Raw genomic sequence first — 19057 nt, forward strand, 5'->3', positions numbered from 1 at the left:
CTTTGAGGAACCTCCATACTGTTCTCCATAGTGGCTGTATCAATTTACATTCCCACCAACAGTGCAAGAGGGTTCCCTTTTCTCCACACCCTCTCCAGCATTTGTTGTTTGTAGATTTTCTGATAATGCCCATTCTAACTGGTGTGAGGTGATACCTCATTGTAGTTTTGATTCACATTTCTCTATTAATTAGTGATGTTAGCAGCTTTTCATGTGCTTCTTGGCCATCTGTATGTCTTCTTTGGAGAAATGTCTATTTAGGTCATCTGCCCATTTTTGGATTGGGTTGTTTGTTTCTTTAATATTGAGCTGCATGAGCTGTTTATATATTTTGGAGATTAATCCTTTGTCCGTTCATTCGTTTGCAAATATTTTCTCCCATTCTGAGGGTTGTCTTTTTGTCTAGTTTATGGTTTCCTTTGCTGTGCAAAAATTTGAAGTTGCATTAGGTCCCATTTGTTTATTTTTGTTTTTATTTCCATTACTCTAGGAGGTGGGTCAAAAAAGATCTTGCTGTGATTTATGTCATAGAGTGTTCTTCCTATGTTTTCCTCTAAGAATTTTATAGCGTCTGGTCTTACATTTAGGTCTCGAATCCATTTTGAGTTTATTTTTGTGTATGGTGTTAGGGAGTGTTCTAATTTCATTCTTTTACATGTAGCTGTCCAGTTTTCCCAGCACTACTTATTGAGGAAACTGTCTTTTCTCCATTGTATGTCTTTGCCACCTTTGTCATAGATTAGTTGACCATAGGTGCGTGGGTTTATCTCTGGGCTTTCTATCTTCTTCCATTGATCTATGTTTCTGTTTTTGTGCCCATAGCATATTGTCTTGATTACTGTAGCTTTGTAGTGTAGTCTGAAGTCAGGGAGTTTGATTCCTTCAGCTCCGTTTTTTTCTCTCAAGACTGCTTTGGCTATTTGGGGTCTTTTGTGTCTCCATACAAATTTTAAGATGATTTGTTCTACTTCCATAAAAAATGCCATAGGTAATTTGATAGGGATTGCATTGAATCTGTAGATTGCTTTGGGTAGTATAGTCATTTTCACTATATTGATTCTTCCAATCGAAGAACATGGTATATCTCTCCATCTGATGGTATCATCTTTAATTTCTTTCATCAGTGTCTTATAGTTTTCTGCATACGGGTCTTTTGTCTCCCTAGGTAGGTTTATTCCTAGGTATTTTATTCTTTTTGTTGTAGTGGTAAATGGGAGTGTTTCCATAATTTCTGTTTCAGATTTTTTCATCATTAGTGTATAGGAATGCAAGAGATTTCTGTGCATTAATTTTGTACCCTACAGCTTTACCAAATTCATTGATTAGCTCTAGTAGTTTTCTGGTGGCATTTTTAGGATTCTCTATGTATAGTATCATGTCATCTGCAGACAGTGACAGTTTTACTTCTTCTTTTCCAATTTGTATTCCTTTTATTTCTTTTTCTTCTCTGATTGGCATGGCTAGGACTTCCAAAACTATATTGAATAATAGTGGTGAGAGTGGACATCCTTGTCTCATTCCTGATCTTAAAGGAAATGCTTTCAGTTTTTCACCATTGAGAATGATGTTTGCTGTGGGTTTGTCATATATGGCCTTTATTATGTTGAGGTAGGTTCCCTCTGTGCCCACTTTCTGGAGAGTTTTTCTCATAAATGGGTGTTGAACTTTGTCAAAAGCTTTCTCTGCATCTATTGAGATGATCATATGGTTTTTATTCTTCAATTTGTTAATATGGTGTATCACATTGATTGATTTGCATATATTGAAGAATCCTTGCATCCCTGGGATAAATCCCACTTGATCATGGTGTATGATCCTTTTAATCTGTTGTTGGATTCTGTTTGCTAGTATTTTGTTGAGGATTTTTGCATCGATATTCATCAGTGATATTGGTCTGTAATTTTCTTTTTTTGTAGTATCTTGGTCTGGTTTTAGTATCAGGGTGATGGTGGCCTCATAGAATGAGTTTGGGAGTCTTCCTTCCTCTGCAATTTTTTGGAAGAGTTTGAGAAGGATGGGTGTTAGCTCTTCTCTAAATGTTTGATAGAATTCACCTGTGAAGCCATCTGGTCCTGGACTTTTATTGTTGGAAGTTTTTTAATCACAGTTTCAATTTCATTACCTATGATTGGTCTGTTCACATTTTCTATTTCTTCCTTGTTCAGTCTTGGAAGGTTATACATTTCTAAGAATTTGTCCATTTTTTACCATGTTGTCCATTTTACTGGCATAGAGTTGCTTGTAGTAGTGTCTTAGGATGCTTTGTATTTCTGCAGTGTCTGTTGTAACTTCTCCTTTTTCATTTCTAATTTTATTGATTTGAGTCCTCTCCCTCTTTTTCTTGATGAATCTGGCTGATGGTTTATCAATTTTGTTTATCTTCTCAAAGGACCAGCTTTTACTTTTATTGATCTTTGCTATTGTTTTGTTTGTTTCTATTTCATTTATTTCTGCTCTGATCTTTATGATTTCTTTCCTTCCACTAACTTTGGGTTTTGTTTGTTCTTCTTTCTCTAGTTCCTTTAGGTGTAACGTTAGATTGTTATTTGAGATTTTTCTTGTTTCTCGAGGTAGGCTTATATAGCTATAAACATCCCTCTTAGAACTGCTTTTGCTGCATTCCATAGGTTTTGGATCGTCGTGTTTTCATTGTCATTTGTCTCTAGGTATTTTTCGATTTCCTGTTTGATTTCTTCAGTGATCTCTTGGTTATTTAGTAACGTATTGTTTAGCTTCCTTGTGTTTGTGTTTTTCACATTTTTTTCCCTGTAATTCATTTCTAATCTCATAGTGTTGTGGTCAGAAAAGATGCTTGACATAATTTCAATTTTCTTAAATTTACTGAGGCTTGATTTGTGACCCGATGTGATCTATCCTGGAGAATGTTCCTTGTGCCCTTGAGAAGAAAGTGTAATCTGCTGTTTTTGGATGGAATGTTCTATAAATATCAATTAAATCTATCTGGTCTATTGTGTCATTTAAAGCTTCTGTTTCCTTATTTATTTTCATTTTGGATGATCTGTCCATTGGTGTAAGTGAGGTGCTAAAGTCCCCTACTATTACTGTGTTACTATCGATTTCCTCTTTTATAGCTGTTAGCAGTTGCCTTATGTATTGAGGTGCTCCTGTGTTGGGTGCATATATATTTATAATTGTTGTATCTTCTTGGATTGATCCATTGATCATTATGTAGTGTCCTTCCTTGTCTCTTGTAACATTGTTTATTTTAAAGTCTATTTTATCTGATATGAGTATAGCTACTCTAGCTTTTTTTGATTTCCATTTGCATGGAATATCTTTTTCCATCCCCTCACTTTCAGTCTGTATGTGTCCCTAGGTCTGAAATGGGTCTCTGGTAGACAGCATATATATGGGTCTTGTTTTTGTATCCATTCAGCAAGCCTGTTGGAGCGTTTAATCCATTCACGTTTAAGGTAATTATCGATATGTATTTTCCTATGACCATTTTCTTAATTGTTTTGGGGTTTTTTTGGTAGGTCCTTTTCTTCTCTTGTGTTTCGCACTTAGAGAAGTTCCTTTAGTATTTGTTGTACAGGAGGTTTGCTGGTGCTGAATTCTCTTAGCTTTTGCTTGACTGTAAAGCTTTTGATTTCTCCATCAAATCTGAATGAGATCCTTGCTGGGTAGAGTTATCTTGGTTGTAGGTTCTTCCCTTTCATCACTTTAAGTATATCATGACACTCCCTTCTGGCTTGTAGAGTTTCTGTTGAGAAATCAGCTGTTAACCTTATGTGAGTTCCCTTGTATGTTACTTTTTGTTTTTCCCTTTCTGCTTTCAATAATTTTTCTTTGTCTTTAATTTTTGCCAGTTTGATTACTATGTGTCTTGGTGTGTTTCTCCTTGGGTTTATCCTGTATGGGGATCGCTGCGTTTCTGGACTTATGTGGCTATTCCCTTTCCCATGTTAGGGAAGTTTTTGACTATAATCTCTTCAAATATTTTCTCGGGTCCTTTCTCTCTCTCTTCTCCTTCTGGGACCCCTATAATGTGAATGTTGTTGTGTTTAATGTTGTCCCTGAGGTCTCTTAGGCTGTCTTCATTTCTTTTCATTTGTTTTTCTTTATTCTGTTCCACAGCAGTGAATTCCACCATTCTGTCTTCCAGGTCACTTATCCGTTCTTCTGCCTCCGTTTTTCTGCTATTGATTCCTTCTAGTGTAGTTTTCATTTCAGTTATTGTATTGTTCATCTCTGTTTGTTTGTTCTTTAATTCTTCTAGGTCTTTGTTAAACATTTCTTGCATCTTCTCAGTCTTTGCCTCCATTGTTTTTCCAAGGTCCTGGATCATCTTCACTATCATTATTCTGAATTCTTTTTCTGGATGGTTGCCTATCTCCACTTCATTTAGTTGTTTTTCTGGGGTTTTATCTTGTTCCTTCATCTGGTATGTAGCCCTCTGTCTTTTCATCTTGTCTATCTTTCTGTGAATGTAGCTTGTTTCTTTTAATTCCTGACATAGTAACTTAAAGACTTGGTTCTAGGTTTGTTGGTAAACAAATCTGTTCTGAGCAATTTCTTAAAACTCTGTTTACTTTTTAAAGATTATTTTAAATGTTTCCAATCTACCTTGTGAAACAACTATGTGAAAAATACTCAATGCTTTACAACTGATTTGCTCCACTTAACATTTACTTGATATAAAATGAGGTACATGGTTATATTTTAATTTATAGAAAGAATTTCCATGAAGTTGAGACTTCCCATGCCAATTTCATCACTACTAAATAATTCTAACAAAATACTAATAATTCTAATAATCTCCATGGACAGGTAATTGTAATTATGTTGACCTCACGTAATCATGATACCGGTGGGCCCAAGTCAACAGTTGCATTGCGTAGCTTGGGCCTTGCCATTGCTAGCATCCAGAAATTCTGGTAGAATAAATGTGGCTCAGCTAATCACCATCTCTCTGAAGATAGAAGATACTATTCCTTTATATTTGAAGGAGGTGGTGTCCTACTTGTGTTAATACTACTTAGGAAATCACACAAATTTGTACAACATCAAATGAGATTGTTTTCTCAGAGAGTATATCGTATGGGACACTCCCCAGAAGCTGGAATGATTACTCGTTATTTATGTTATAGCTGAACGTGTTCTTATTTTTAAATGTGTGTGTACCCCCCAAAAGTCTCCTAATTCTAGTTAAAGTATTTACCTTTTCTCGTTTTCAGGTACTTTCTGAAATGCAGTGTTTAAAATGCACACACACACAGAGTCTTTGTATAGAGGAAAACCCACTGAGAGTTCATGTTTAGTGCTTTTGTATCTTTTCTCTGTGTGGCCCCTCATTAGCAGGTTCCAGAAGCTAGTACTCCAACTCCCACTATTTTTCTCTAGGCCTCCAGCTTCCTCCATCCATCTGGCCCCTGAGATTTCTTTATAAGACAGAACTTCCTGCCGTTGGGCCCAGAAAAAAGAAAAAGAAATTCCTCCTCACACTTCCAACCCAGACCAACTCTGGGAACCTCCCAGGACCCAGACTCAGTGGGACGACACAGGCAAAGAAGTGATAGGAGGAAAGAAACTCCTTCCTTCACCAACAGGGAGTGGGGTACTTTCTTCAACTCCCTGAATGCGTTATGTTGCTTCCTTCAGAATTAAGGAGCTGAAGTTCAAGAGGACTTTGTAAAGAAGCTGTCAGTTTCTCTTGGAATTCTGACTTTCCCTTTAGGAAATGCCCCCCGAGATTGGAAGCAGCAGAATAAATATATTTTGGTTTGACTGTCTTCAACATGAGAGAAGCTAAGAAGAGAATGATAAGTTTACTCTAGACACTGACAAGTGTGTTCTGTTCATAAAGAAATAAAATTGCAAGCAAAGGAGAAGTTGTTTGATTTGCTGTTTAAATAAACCTGTCACTACCTGGCATTAGTTTGCAAACATTTTTGAGAAATGGATGTTTTTGTCCAGCATCAGTTGAAAGCCCCTGAATGTACAGTTCAAGGGATTGCTGCTCTGAGAGACCTTGTTATTGACCCCTGAGGCAGCTCTGCAGAACCCCAGGGCTCAGTTTGAAAACTGCTCTGTGGAAGGCCAAGAGGGAGAATTCTAAGGTACAAAGGTACCTTTTCTCTGAAATAAAAGTCCTCAAACTTTTTTGAGTTAAGAGTCACCTAGGACTCTTGTTTAAAATGCAGATTCCTGGGCGCAATCCCAGAATCTGACACTTAGGAGGTATTGTGTAGGGCCTTGGAATCTGTATTTTGACAAGCATCCTAGATGATTCTGATACCAATATTGATGGTTCATAAAAACACGGCTCTACAAACTGCCTGCTGAGGGCCCTTTCAGTGGCTTCATCTTAATCCCGCTTGGTCCCAGTTTATTTTAGTACTTATTTTATGAGTGTCAAATGCCATTAAAATAGTTTTTTCTTGCCAAGGGAAATAATATCTTAGTTACCTCTTCCGTCATCTCCCAATTTAGTTCTCTGTTTCTATTCCTGGAGTACCCCAAATGTGGCATGGCTCTCAGCCCTCTCTGTTGGATCTGCTCCATCTGAGACTCCCATCAGTCTCATCCTTCCTCTCGCCTTTCTTGGTTTTGTTTGTTTGCTTGTTGTTTCTTTTTTTCTTTTTTTCTTTTTGCGGTATGCGGGCCTCTCACTGTCGTGGCCTCTCCCGTTGCGGAGCACAGGCTCCGGACGCGCAGGCTCAGTGGCCATGGCTCACGGGCCCAGCCGCTCCGCGGCATGTGGGATCTTCCCGGCCCGGGGCACGAACCCGTGTCCCTTGCATCGGCAGGCGGACTCCCAACCACTGCGCCACCAGGGAAGCCCTGTTGTTTCTTTTTTTAAAGACAGGTCTCTTTAAACTTCTCCTTCCCCAACAAACAAACCCAAAGCAGAAGTTAATTGGTGTTTGTAAACAAATATAAAACTGACTTCTTGATGTAAATACAGCGAGCCAGTAAGCATATATGTGCTCCCAGGTAGCAAGGTACTAGGTGTTCTGATAGAAAGACGTATAAGAACAAATCCAAATAAATAAAATTTGTAAAATAAATAAAGCCCACAATGAGACACCCACTTGAATGACTGTAATTGAAAAGACAATACCAAGTGTTGACAGGGAGGTAGAGAAACTGCAACCATCATGCACTGCTGGTGGGAATGTAAAATGACACAGCCACTTTGGAAAACAGTTTGGTGACATCTTAAATAGTCAAATATAAACTTATCATATAATCTAGCAGTTCCACTCCTTAGAGTCTACCCAAGAGAAATGAAAATGTATGTTCACACAAAGACTTGTATACAAATGTTCATAGCAGCATTATTCATAATAGCCACAAACTGGAAACAGTCCATATGTTCATCAAGTTATGCATGGATAAACAAAATACAGTATATCCATACATTGGAATATTATCTGGCAATTAAAATAAATGAAACACTGAAATATGCTGAAGTATAGATGAACCTCGAAAACATTATGCTAAGTGAAAAATGCCAGATGCAAAAGGCTATATATTGTATGATTCCATTTATGTGAATCTAGACAAAGCAAATTTGTAGAGACAGAAAGCAGATCGGTGGTGGCCGGGGCCTACAGATGAGAACAAATGGGTATGATGAAACTTGGGGGGCTGATCTAACTGTTCTAAAACTGGATTGTGGTGATAATTGCACAGCTCTATAAATTTACTAAAATCATTTAATCATACATTTATAATGGGGGAATTGTATGGAATATAGATTTTATCTCAATAAGGCAGTTAAATATTTTTTCTTAAAGCGTATACCACAATTAAATAATTGAAAGTTCTTTTCTATGCAAAAGAAATAGAAAGGCACTATATATAATTCAGGTGTGGCCTGCAGACCCCTGGAGGTTCCTGAGATATTCTCAGGGAGTCTTCAAAGTCATTTTCCTAATAATAAAGAAGCTATTTGCCTTTTTGAAGGCAAATAGCTGTTGACATTTGTAGTGATGGTGCAAAAGCAATGGTGGGTAAAACTGCCTGTGCCTTAGCACAAATCCAGGCATTGGCACCACACCTTATTAGTAGTCATAGTAGTACTATTATTAGTAGTACTAATAGTAGTTATTAGTAGTCACCACCACCAAGCATAGTGGAAGAATATATTCTATTTTCACTTAAGAATGCCCTTGATGGGGACTTCCCTGGTGGCGCAGGGGTTAAGAATCCACCTGCCAATGCAGGGGACACGGGTTCAATCCCTGGTCCAGGAAGATGCCACGGAGTAACTAAGCCCATGTGCCACAACTACTGAGCTTGTGCTCTACACCCCGCAAGCCACAGCTACTGAGGCCCATGCGCCACAACTACTGAGCCTGCGCTCTAGAGCCTGCGAGCCACAACTGCTGAAGCCCACATGCCCTAGAGTCCGTGCTCCGCAGCAAGAGAAGCCACCGCAATGAGAAGCCCGCTCGCCACAACTAAAGAAAGCCCGTGGGCAGCAACGAAGACCCAACGCAACCATAAATAAATAAAATTGATTCTTAAAAAAAAGAATGCCCTTAATGAAGCAGTAGAAATTATTGAAGTTTTTAACTCTTAGATCTTAGATGCATATCTTTTTATTTTTTAATAAGATCTTTATCTCAAGGAAAAGCACTTCTGCAATTGATTGAGTTGCAAGCTGAACTTGCAGCTGTTTTTTTGTGGGACACCATCTCTACTGTAGAAAAAAAGTGCCTGGCAGACAAATTATGGATATTCAGACTTGGGTATTTGGCAAAGAGTTTCTCAAAAATGACCAAATAGAGCCCGTTACTCCAAAGAAAACAATTGTCAGTGTTTGTTGCTGGTCATAAAATTCGAATATTAAACCAAAATTAGAATTTTGGAAAACTTGTATCCACCACTATGAGCTCGACCTTTTGTCAAGACTTTTCTCATGAGGGACTTCCCTGGCGGTCCAGTGGTTAAGACTCTGCACTTCCAATGCAGGCGACACGGGTTCGATCCCTGGTTGGGGAACTAAGATCCCGCATGCTGCGCAGCGCAGCCAAAAATTAAAATTAAAAAAAAGAAAGATTTTTCTCATGAGATTGATGCTGATTTTAACAATTGTGATTTTTTTCATATTGTGTAATGAAATGTATCAAAATTTGCAGAATATAGGTAAGAGGTCTTGATACTAAAAACTTTGAGGACTACTGGCCTAGTGGCTAATAGCATGAACTCTGGGGCCATTCTGCATGGATTCAAATCCCAACGCTATTACTTATTACTTGTAGAATCCCAGTAAGTGTTTCACCTCTCCATGCCTCAGCTTCCTCATTTATAAAATGGGGAAAATAATGATACCTATCTCAGAGAGCTATGTGGGCATAAAGGTAAATTAATATATATATATACTTGTGAACGTTAAAATGAGTTGATGTATGCAGCCAGTTAGAATAACATGTGGTGAGTTGTTACTGATCTTGATGAGTGGTAATTTGTAAAAACAAATACATTATAAGTACAAAATAGATAGAAATCTCTATGTAATTATATATATATATTTGTAACCAGGAAATCCCCAGCTGCTTCCTCCCCATCCCCCATGCCCTCACCCCCCATCTCTGCCTCACCTTGGGTACTCTCACTTCCTGGAAGGGCACGTCTGTGCCTGATGTCCTAAAGTGTCCTTGCCATCTATTGAGATATCCTAAAGTGTCCTCCCCATCTATTGAGTCTCTGTTTGGGGCGGTTCCTTCTTTTTTTGGCAACCACACAATGTGTTTTTAAGGAAGATTTGGTGAGACAGTATAGTTATGAAGGGTACAGTTTAATAAATTGAATAGAAACAGAATATAATTATATGTCTTTGCATTCTTAGAATTAGAAGTCTCTTTCCTGCCTTAGCAATGTTTAAAATTATGATGCATCATTTAAGTTCAAAGGGTTTAGCAAATTATGTGAATAGAGAAAAAGTATAAGGTTCTGTCACATCAAATACATCCATTTTCAGTGCTTAATCCAAGCACACATAAAGTTTAAGGGAGAAAATGACTCATTTGGAGGGAACCTACATCTTCAGCCCTGCAGAGAGACTACAGCTGAGCTATTTTTATCTATGTTTAGAAAAGTTAATTATGTGCTGACATCATTTATTTGTTCTACCAGTATTCGATGAGTGACTCCCATGGAGTGCCAGGCCCCTAGCCAGGCACTGTTGTCCCAGTTGTAAAGAAGGGATGTGGGTCCCGCCCTCCTGGGCTTAGTGCATTAAAGTTTTCTAATTGTTCTCCCACCTTCTTTGTAAAAAAATAAGGTGGTTCATCTGTTGTTCACTGACTGCATCAGCAGAGGGAACAGTATATATTTTATACTTTTTAAATGTTCATGAAAACATTCTCGAGTTTAGTGTGAGGTAAATAAGGTAAGCTAGACTGCAAAAGAACTGTAATGATTGTTTCTTCTCCTGGAAGATCACAAACAAAATTACCGTCTATTTTGGAGGACTGATGTTATACAGATATGCTCATGTTTGATGGTAAATAGCAAACAACCAGGCATGTAAGTCGTTGCAGTTTCACTGATTTACGTGGCTTCTGCTATCCTAGGAAGAAGAATGAGCTCTTGAAAGAGCTCATTTGGGGACCATCTGTTTATGTGCCATCCCACATCACTCTGCCTGTGGTGAGAATGGTGGGTCGGCCCACAGGACTTTTTATTCCTTACCCCTACCTACCCCAGGTCTTTAATTATTGCCACACCTCAGGTTCCTTGAGTGTATATAGTCACCTGTTAAGTAGGTTTAGAATAGTCCTTCCTTTCATTTTCGGGGGTATATTTAGAGAGCAAATTTTAGAACACCTTAAATATTTTTTTAAAGATAATGTAAAGTTACAAAGCAGTAGTAGTATTGAGATAGTGTGCTTACTGATATACTTGTATTTTAAGATTTGAGAGTATTTCTTTCCTATGCGGCTGGTTTACTGGGAATAAGAAATCAGATCAAAAAAAAAAAAAAAAAAAAAAGAAATCAGATCAGGCTAAAAGCCAAAGAAGTATTTCTGGAATACAGGCTAGTATTGATTTCATTAATTTAATTAAATTCAATCTCAGTATTCATTATACATGGAAAATATTGGCTATTTTTAGTCATGTTCTTGTCCCTGTCACTGCTAGGGCCTTATGCAAACTTTATGTGTCAGTAACTGCAGTTGTCTCTCACAAATAAAATGCACAAAGTCACTTAACCTGGGCAAGCAAACAGTGGCTGTGGTTGAACTACCGCTGTTCTTTTTCACTAGAATCTTCTGTTCTTTGATTCTCTTACTGTTTTCAGTAACTCCACCTAAAAATCAAATATTACTCACACGTTATTTTCTAAAAGGAGCCATAGCTCTTATAAAAGTTAATTCCTCTTTTCATGACAACGTTCCCTGTTCAAATATTCGGCAGTTCTCCTTGTACTGTGTGACATCTTTGTAAGGACTTTTGTCCTCCCCAACCTCAGAGGCTCCCAAACAAATCTAACGTTTTGTTGATGAAAATTTATGCTCTTGTTTAATTGCTGATTCTCATCTTGTCTTTTACATGTGCGTTTATGTGTTTCAGGAAAAAAGTGCCAGTTCAAATGTAAGACTTAAAACTAATAAAGAGATTCCGGGATTAGTTCATCAACCCAGAGCAAAGTAAGTTCTAGTTCCTATTTTCCTATATTGTTTTTAAAGCTAAAGATGTTTTTAGAGTGAGCTCCATTTTGCTTGCCATGTAACCAAGACTTATGATAAAGCCTCAGTAATTGAGACAGTGTGATTTAGTCTAATGGAACAAAATAGAGAGACCCAAAACAGACCCACAATATATGACAGAGCTGACACTTCACATCAGTTAGAAGAAAATGAAGGGGAATATCTTTATAACCGTGGGGTAGGGAAAAACTTTGAATAAGTCACAGAGGATGCAAATCTTAAGAAAAATGATTAATTTTTGTGAGTACATTAAAATTAAGAACTTCTGTTTATCAAAATATACTATAGGAGAGTAAAAGGCCACAAAATGATGGAATATATTTACAATACATATAATTAACAATACTTGGGTTTCCAGAATATATCAAGTAATTCTATGAATCAATAAGTAAAAGACAGAACTCATAGAAAAGCAGGCTAAAGACGTAAACAACCACTTGACTGAAGAGGAAACATGAATAGCTAATGCATATGAAAAAATACCATTTCACACCACAAGACTGGCAAAAATTTAGAAGGCTAATGATACTAAAGTGTTTACCAGAATGTAGGGATATAAACTGGTACAATTACTTTGGAAAACAACTCCACTCTCAGGTGTATACCCTAGAGAAAGTCTTGTGCATGTGTGCCAGCAGGCATATTTTGAAATGTCCATAGCAGCACTGTTTACATGAGCTCTTAAAGCTCTTGAAGATATGGGACTTTCCTGGCAGTCAGTGGTTAAGACTCCACGCTTCCACTGCACAGGGCATGGGTTCCATCCCTGGTCGGGGAACTAAGATGCTGCGTGCCTCGTGGCGGTGACATGGCCAAAAAAAAAAAAAAAAAAAACAGACATGTAATGGATAACAAAACTGTGGTATATTCTTATGATGGGAATGCTACATATCAGTGAAAATGAATGACCAATAGCTACCCAGATCAAGATAGAGGAATCTCATGAAATGTAAGGTTGTACCAGTAAGGTAAGTGGAAGTACCTGCCTATGTACAGTTTCATGCATATAAAGTGCAAAAACAGGCAGAGCTAAGCCATATATTATATATATGTACGTGGTAAAACAATAAAGGCAAGCAAGGAAATGAAGAGGCATTAAATGCAGAATAGTGGTTCTTTCTGCTGGATAGAAGACAATGGGACCAGAGGTTCTATCTCTTAATCTGAGTGGTGCTTACATGCATGTTCCTTTAATTATTATTATTTGAAAATGTGCAAATAACATTATATGTTTCCTTTTCTATGTGTTAAGTATTTCACAGTTAAAATGCTAAATTAAAATGCTAAAGAGAATAATGAGTAGTTTCTATATTGTTCTAAAACTGAGTCTACCTTGGTGGTAAAATGCACTTGTGTGACTTTGAAGCTACCTGCCCTTTCTTCAAAGAAGCTGTAATCCCAGAGGCTGCAAACCTCTTTTGTGTTGTTCTGCCTAAATATGAACAAATTCCCTAAGGGCGCTGATCACACAAGTACATCTGACACAGTCACCACCATCCCCAAATACTTTTAACTATGACATATATGTAAATCAATATCATAAGTGGAAAAAGTTGTGTTCTTTGGTTCTTCCCAGGAGGTTGAGACAAAAATAACATAATCACTTTAACCTGGCTGAGTGTCTGGAACTGCTGCAGCCATGGCTACTGTGATATGGTGGTTAGGACTCTTCAAGGGGTGGTGAATGATCTCAGGGATTGAATTTTTTACTTTCAAAGAAAACTGGACATTTTCAAATCCATTTATCATTTACAGTGTCAGTATAATGGGACAACTGGTTTTTTTCACCCTCAGGTAAATGTCATGCTATAATCACAACCTACCTGATCCACTTCACTTGTAATCACTTTTATCTACACTAATTTTATCTGCCTCTGAGGATAGCAGATACCTGATAACACTACCAAATCATCTTTTCATCCAAGCCATTAGATGTATGGTCCTTTTAAATGCTTCTAGAAAAAGACTCTATTGAGAATTTCTTTTTTCCTTTAAAGCAAATACTTACTTAACTTTGACACATTGAAATAGCATGCTTTGCAGACACACATGTGCTGAAGCTTTCAGAGAAGTTGATTAAATTGGCTCATGTGTTTACATTAAAATTATGAAGAAAATCCCCTGTTCTTCACACAGCATAATGCTCGTGTGTGTGTGTGTGTGTGTGTGCGTGTGTGTGTATTTTAAACTGTGAGTCAGATCATTGGGTTTCTGGAATTCAACTAAGAAATATTTCTGGAGGGCTAAGAGAAGGATTTTACTTTTTCTACCCGTTGACATAATATAGGTTCCAGGAAATTATTCTTTATTATGCAGCTGTATAAAATAACATGAGGCTTTTTCCCCATGAGTGGAAGGACAATCCCATACCTGATAATGGCAGATTTATTAATAATGAAGGCAGATAATGCTCACATCTTCATTTGATGCACCACGTAGAGCACATTCCTACTGACTTTGTAATCTCAGGCCAGTGACCTTATGTCTGTGAGCTTCAGTTTTCTCCAAGAAAAATGTTGGTGAACAATCCTGTCTTATAGGGCTGGGGCTTAAATGAAATAACGTATGCCTGGTTCTTATCGCAGTGTCTGACACTCGGTAAGAACACCTTAACAATTAGAAAAAAACCCAAATGCCCTTTGACAGGAAATTGGATAGATGAACAACACTGTATTCACACAGTGGAATATTAGCAGTTAAAACGAATGCACTGCAACAATGCACAACGCTGGATGGACCCTAGCAGAATAGCACTAGAACAAAGAGTAAGTCCTGCAACATTACACAGATCATAATGCACTCTATAAAGTTAAAAACAACTAAAATAAATCATCTGCTTTTTAAGCACATAGAGAGATAGAGTAAAGCTATGTAAAAGGAAAGCAGGGGCATGATGGTTCCCTTGAGTTGGGAGTAACACACATGGGTGGGACGTAAGTAACCTCTAGGTTCTTGTTAAGATCGCAGCTTTGTAGAGGGAACTTAACCTCAACATATTAAAGGCCATATATGACAAACCTACAGCCAACATTGTTCTCAATGGTGAAAAACTGAAACCATTTCCTCTAAGATCAGGAACAAGACAAGGTTGTCCACACTCACCACTATTATTCAACATAGTTTTGGAAGTTTTAGCCACAGCAATCAGAGAAGAAAAAGAAATCCAAATTGGAAAAGAAGAAGTAAAGCTGTCACAGTTTACAGATGACATGATACTATACATAGAGAATCCTAAAGATGCTACCAGAAAACTACGAGAGCTGATCAATGAATTTGGTAAAGTAGTAGGATACAAAATTAATGCACAGAAATCTCTTGGATTCCTATACACTAATGATGAAAAATCTGAAAGAGAAATTATGAAAACACTCCCATTTACCATTGCAACGAAAAGAATAAAATACCTAAGAATAAACCTAAGGAGACAAAAGACCTGGATGCAGAAAACTGTAAGACATTGATGAAAGAAATTAAAGATGATATAAACAGATGGAGAGATATACCATGTTCTTGGATTGGAAGAATCAACATTGTGAAAATGACTATACTACCCAAAGCAATCGAGAGATTCAGTGTGATCCCTATCAAACTACCAATGGCATTTTTCACGGAACTAGAACAAAAAATTTCACAATTTGTATGGAAACACAAAAGACCCCGAAGAGCCAAAGTAATCTTGAGAAAGAAAAACGGAGCTGGAGGAATCAGGCTCCCAGACTTCAGACTATACTACAAAGCTACAGTAATCAAGACCGTATGGTACTGGCACAAAAACAGAAATATAGATCAATGGAACAGGATAGAAAGCCCAGAGATAAACCAACACACATATGGTCACCTTATTTTTGATAAAGGAGGCAAGAATTTACAATGGGGAAAAGACAGCCTCTTCAATAAGTGGTGCTGGGAAAACTGGATAGCTACATGTAAAAGAATGAAATTAGAACACCTCCTAACACCATCCACAAAAATAAACTCAAAATGGATTAAAGACTTAAATGTAAGGCCAGACACTATCAAACTCTTAGAGGAAAACATAGGCAGAACACTCTATGACATAAATCACAGCAAGATCCTTTTTGACCCACCTCCTAGAGAAATGGAAATAAAAATAAACAAATGGGACCTAATGAAACTTCAAAGCTTTTGCACAGCAAAGGAAAACATAAATAAGACGAAAAGACAACCCTCAGAATGGGAGAAAAAATTTTCAAATGAAGCAACTGACAAAGGATTAATCTCCAAAATTTACAAGCAGCTCATGCAGCTCAATATCAAAAAAAAAAAAAAAAAAACCCAATCCAAAAATGGGCAGAAGACCTAAACAGACATTTCTCCAAAGAAGATATACAGATTGCCAACAAACAAATGAAAGGATGCTCAACATCACTAATCATTAGAGAAATGCAAATCAAAACTACAATGAGGTATCACCTCATACCAGTCAGAATGGCCATCATCAAAAAATCTACAAACAATAAATGCTGGAGAGGGTGTGGAGAAAAGGGAACCCTCTTGCACTGTTGGTGGGAATGCAAATTAATACAGTCACTATGGAGAACAGTATGGAGGTTCCTTAAAAAACTTAAAATAGAATTACCATATGACCCAGCAAACCCACTGCTGGACATATACCCTGAAAAAAACATAATTCAAAGAGTCATGTACCACAATGTTCACTGCAGCTCTATTTACAATAGCCAGGACATGGAAGCAACCTAAGTGTCCATCGACAGATGAATGGATAAAGAAGATGTGGCACATATATACAATGGAATATTACTCAGCCATAAAAAGAAACAGAATTGAGTTATTTGCAGTGAGGTGGATGGACCTAGAGTCTGTCATACAAAGTGAAGTAAGTCAGAAAGAAAAAAACAAATACCGTATGCTAACACATATATATGGAATCTAAAAAAAAATGGTCATGAAGAACCTAGGGGCAAGACGGGAATAAAGACGCAGACCTACTAGAGAATGGACTTGAGAACACAGAGAGGGGGAAGGGTAAGCTGGGACAAAGTGAGAGTGGCATGGACATATATACACTACCAAATTAAAAATAGATAGCTAGTTGGAAGCAGCCGCATAGCACAGGGAGATCAGCTCGGTGCTTTGTGACCACCTAGAGGGGTGGGATAGGGAGGGTGGGAGGGAGACGCAAGAGGGAGGAGATATGGGAACATATGTATATGTATAGCTGATTCACTTTGTTATAAAGCAGAAACTAACACACCATTGTAAAGCAATTATATTCCAATAAAGATGTTAAAAAATAAATAAATAAAAATCGCAGCTTTGGTTTTTTGTTTTGGTTTCATGGGTGCTTATTATACTGTTATTTTTAAAAATAACTAAATAAAAGTGAGCCATGAACTACTAGCCAGGGTGTGTCCTGCTGTGAGGATTAGGATTACCCCACTCCCCTGAGGTGCAATTGAAAAGTAGTAATGATGATCATGAAGAAATGACTGTGGGGCTTCCCTTGTGGCGCAGTGGTTGAGGGTCCGCCTGCCGATGCAGGGGACGCAGGTTCGTGCCCTGGTCCGGGAGGATCCCACATGCCGCGGAGCAGCTGGGCCCGTGAGCCATGGCCGCTGAGCCTGCGCGTCCGGAGCCTGTGCTCCACAACAGGAGAGGCTACGACAGTGAGAGGCCCGCGTACCGCAAAAAAAAAAAAAAAAAAAAAAAAAGAAAGAAAGAAAGAACTGTGTTTAGGCTAAGATTTGTCAGGAGTAATGGAATTTCATTTTTGCAGGTGAAGTGTTTGGGAATTAAGACCTTGCCTTCTTATACTTTCGCAGCTTAGGTGTTTATTGTTTGGAAGCTTATTTTTTTAAGTCACTTAAAATGGGAGCTGTGTATCTTTCAGCTCTAGAGCTCATTTTGTCCACCTTTCCTTCGTTTGATTACTTGTCATTAAGATTCCATAGCATCATCACCCTAGTCTCAGGAAACTGACAAGTCACAGAAAGAAGAGCCTCTGATGGCAGGGTTAACTCACAAGAGCTTTGCTGGGACCCCTGGGAGCCACAAGAATGCTCCAGGGTATAAATGGAGTATAATCTATCAAAATTTTGAGTCACTGTGTTGTATACCCGAAACTAATATAATATTGCAAATCAACTATACCTCAATAAAAAAGAAATGTTCCGGGGGAGCGCTGTGTTTTCCAAGGTGGAATTTTAGTAATTAGAGAGAAATAGGAATAGCCGAAATTGTTAAGCTGTAGTAGTTAAATCCCAACATACAGGCTTTTAGAAAAGATTTTTAGATCTAATTAATCTTAGCATCAAGTATTCATACTTTTTTTTATTTTGTTTTGCGGTACGCGGGCCTCTCACTGTTGTGGCCTCTCCCATTGGGGAGCACAGGCTCCAGACGTGCAGGCTCAGCAGCCATGGCTCACGGGCCTAGCAGCTCTGCAGCACGTGGGATCCTCCTGGACCAGGGCACAAACCCGTGTCCCCTGCATCGGCAGGCGGACTCTCAACCACCGCACCACCAGTGAAGCCCTTAGTATTCATACTTTATAAACTAAATGAGAAACAATCCAATTATCCCATCCTAAATCTTGAAGAAAGACAGTAAAGCCAGCCCAGCATGCTTTTCCATCTCCTCCCCTCACTCAACAATCATCAACTTGTCCATCAGAAGGGGTTTAAGAATCAAGTTGTTACCTAGGGACTGTTTCTCACAGTGCGATGTGTACCCTCGTAGGTAAGAACTATTATTAATGCCACTGTGTTGATAGTTTCCACGTGAGAGGAGGGCATCCCCGTTTACCTAGGCGGGAGTCAGTCGATAGGGGGTAATTTACTTCATCAGAGTGAAAGTTCTGTCTCTGTCCCTATGGAAGAGATTTAGGGCTTCTCTCTGAAAGGAGCGCATGAAGAACAGCAGAGTAAGCGTCACGCTGTCTGGTTACACCATCTCTAAGACAACACACACGTAACGAGGATCTCCGTGGTGGGCATTTGCTCCACGTGGCAGGGTCTGCTGCACCTCCAGGGATAACAGTTCATCTGAAAGAGCTCAGTTAGTGCATCGGGATTTGAGAATCCATAAGTCACCCTTCCATTCAAGACCCTTTCCCTCCTGTCTGTGAATCCTCTCTGGTCTCCTTACCGTCTTAGTTTTGTCCTCACCAACCACGTCCATCTCATTAAGTATGCCGTTAAATAGCAAAGAACAGGTAAGCACACAGGGCGAGGGCTACTCAGACCTGCCTCCTCACTTACTCTCACGTTCCAGTGGATTTCAGTTCCAAAGAGGTGCATTTGCTGTCACCAGTACAGGAGATATTCAGGTCAAGTTCTCAGCTCGTTTGCTGCCAGCCCACACCTACACAGTCAGCGGAATACCATGCTGAT

General features: G+C 38.5%; 1 protein-coding gene across 2 annotated transcripts in view; it reads left to right on the forward strand.

Annotated features, from left to right (window-relative positions):
• C1H1orf21 (chromosome 1 C1orf21 homolog) overlaps window positions 1-19057 on the forward strand; it is a 227754-nt gene that overhangs the window by 184836 nt on the left and 23861 nt on the right. For both annotated transcript variants that reach the window (XM_060035253.1, XM_060035258.1), the window contains exon 4: window positions 11548-11624. In XM_060035253.1, coding sequence (XP_059891236.1) covers window positions 11548-11624 — 77 coding nt within the window. The remainder of the gene's footprint in view (window positions 1-11547; window positions 11625-19057) is intronic.

This window comes from Delphinus delphis, chromosome 1 (assembly GCF_949987515.2).
Source record: "Delphinus delphis chromosome 1, mDelDel1.2, whole genome shotgun sequence".
Classification (NCBI taxonomy): domain Eukaryota; kingdom Metazoa; phylum Chordata; class Mammalia; order Artiodactyla; family Delphinidae; genus Delphinus; species Delphinus delphis.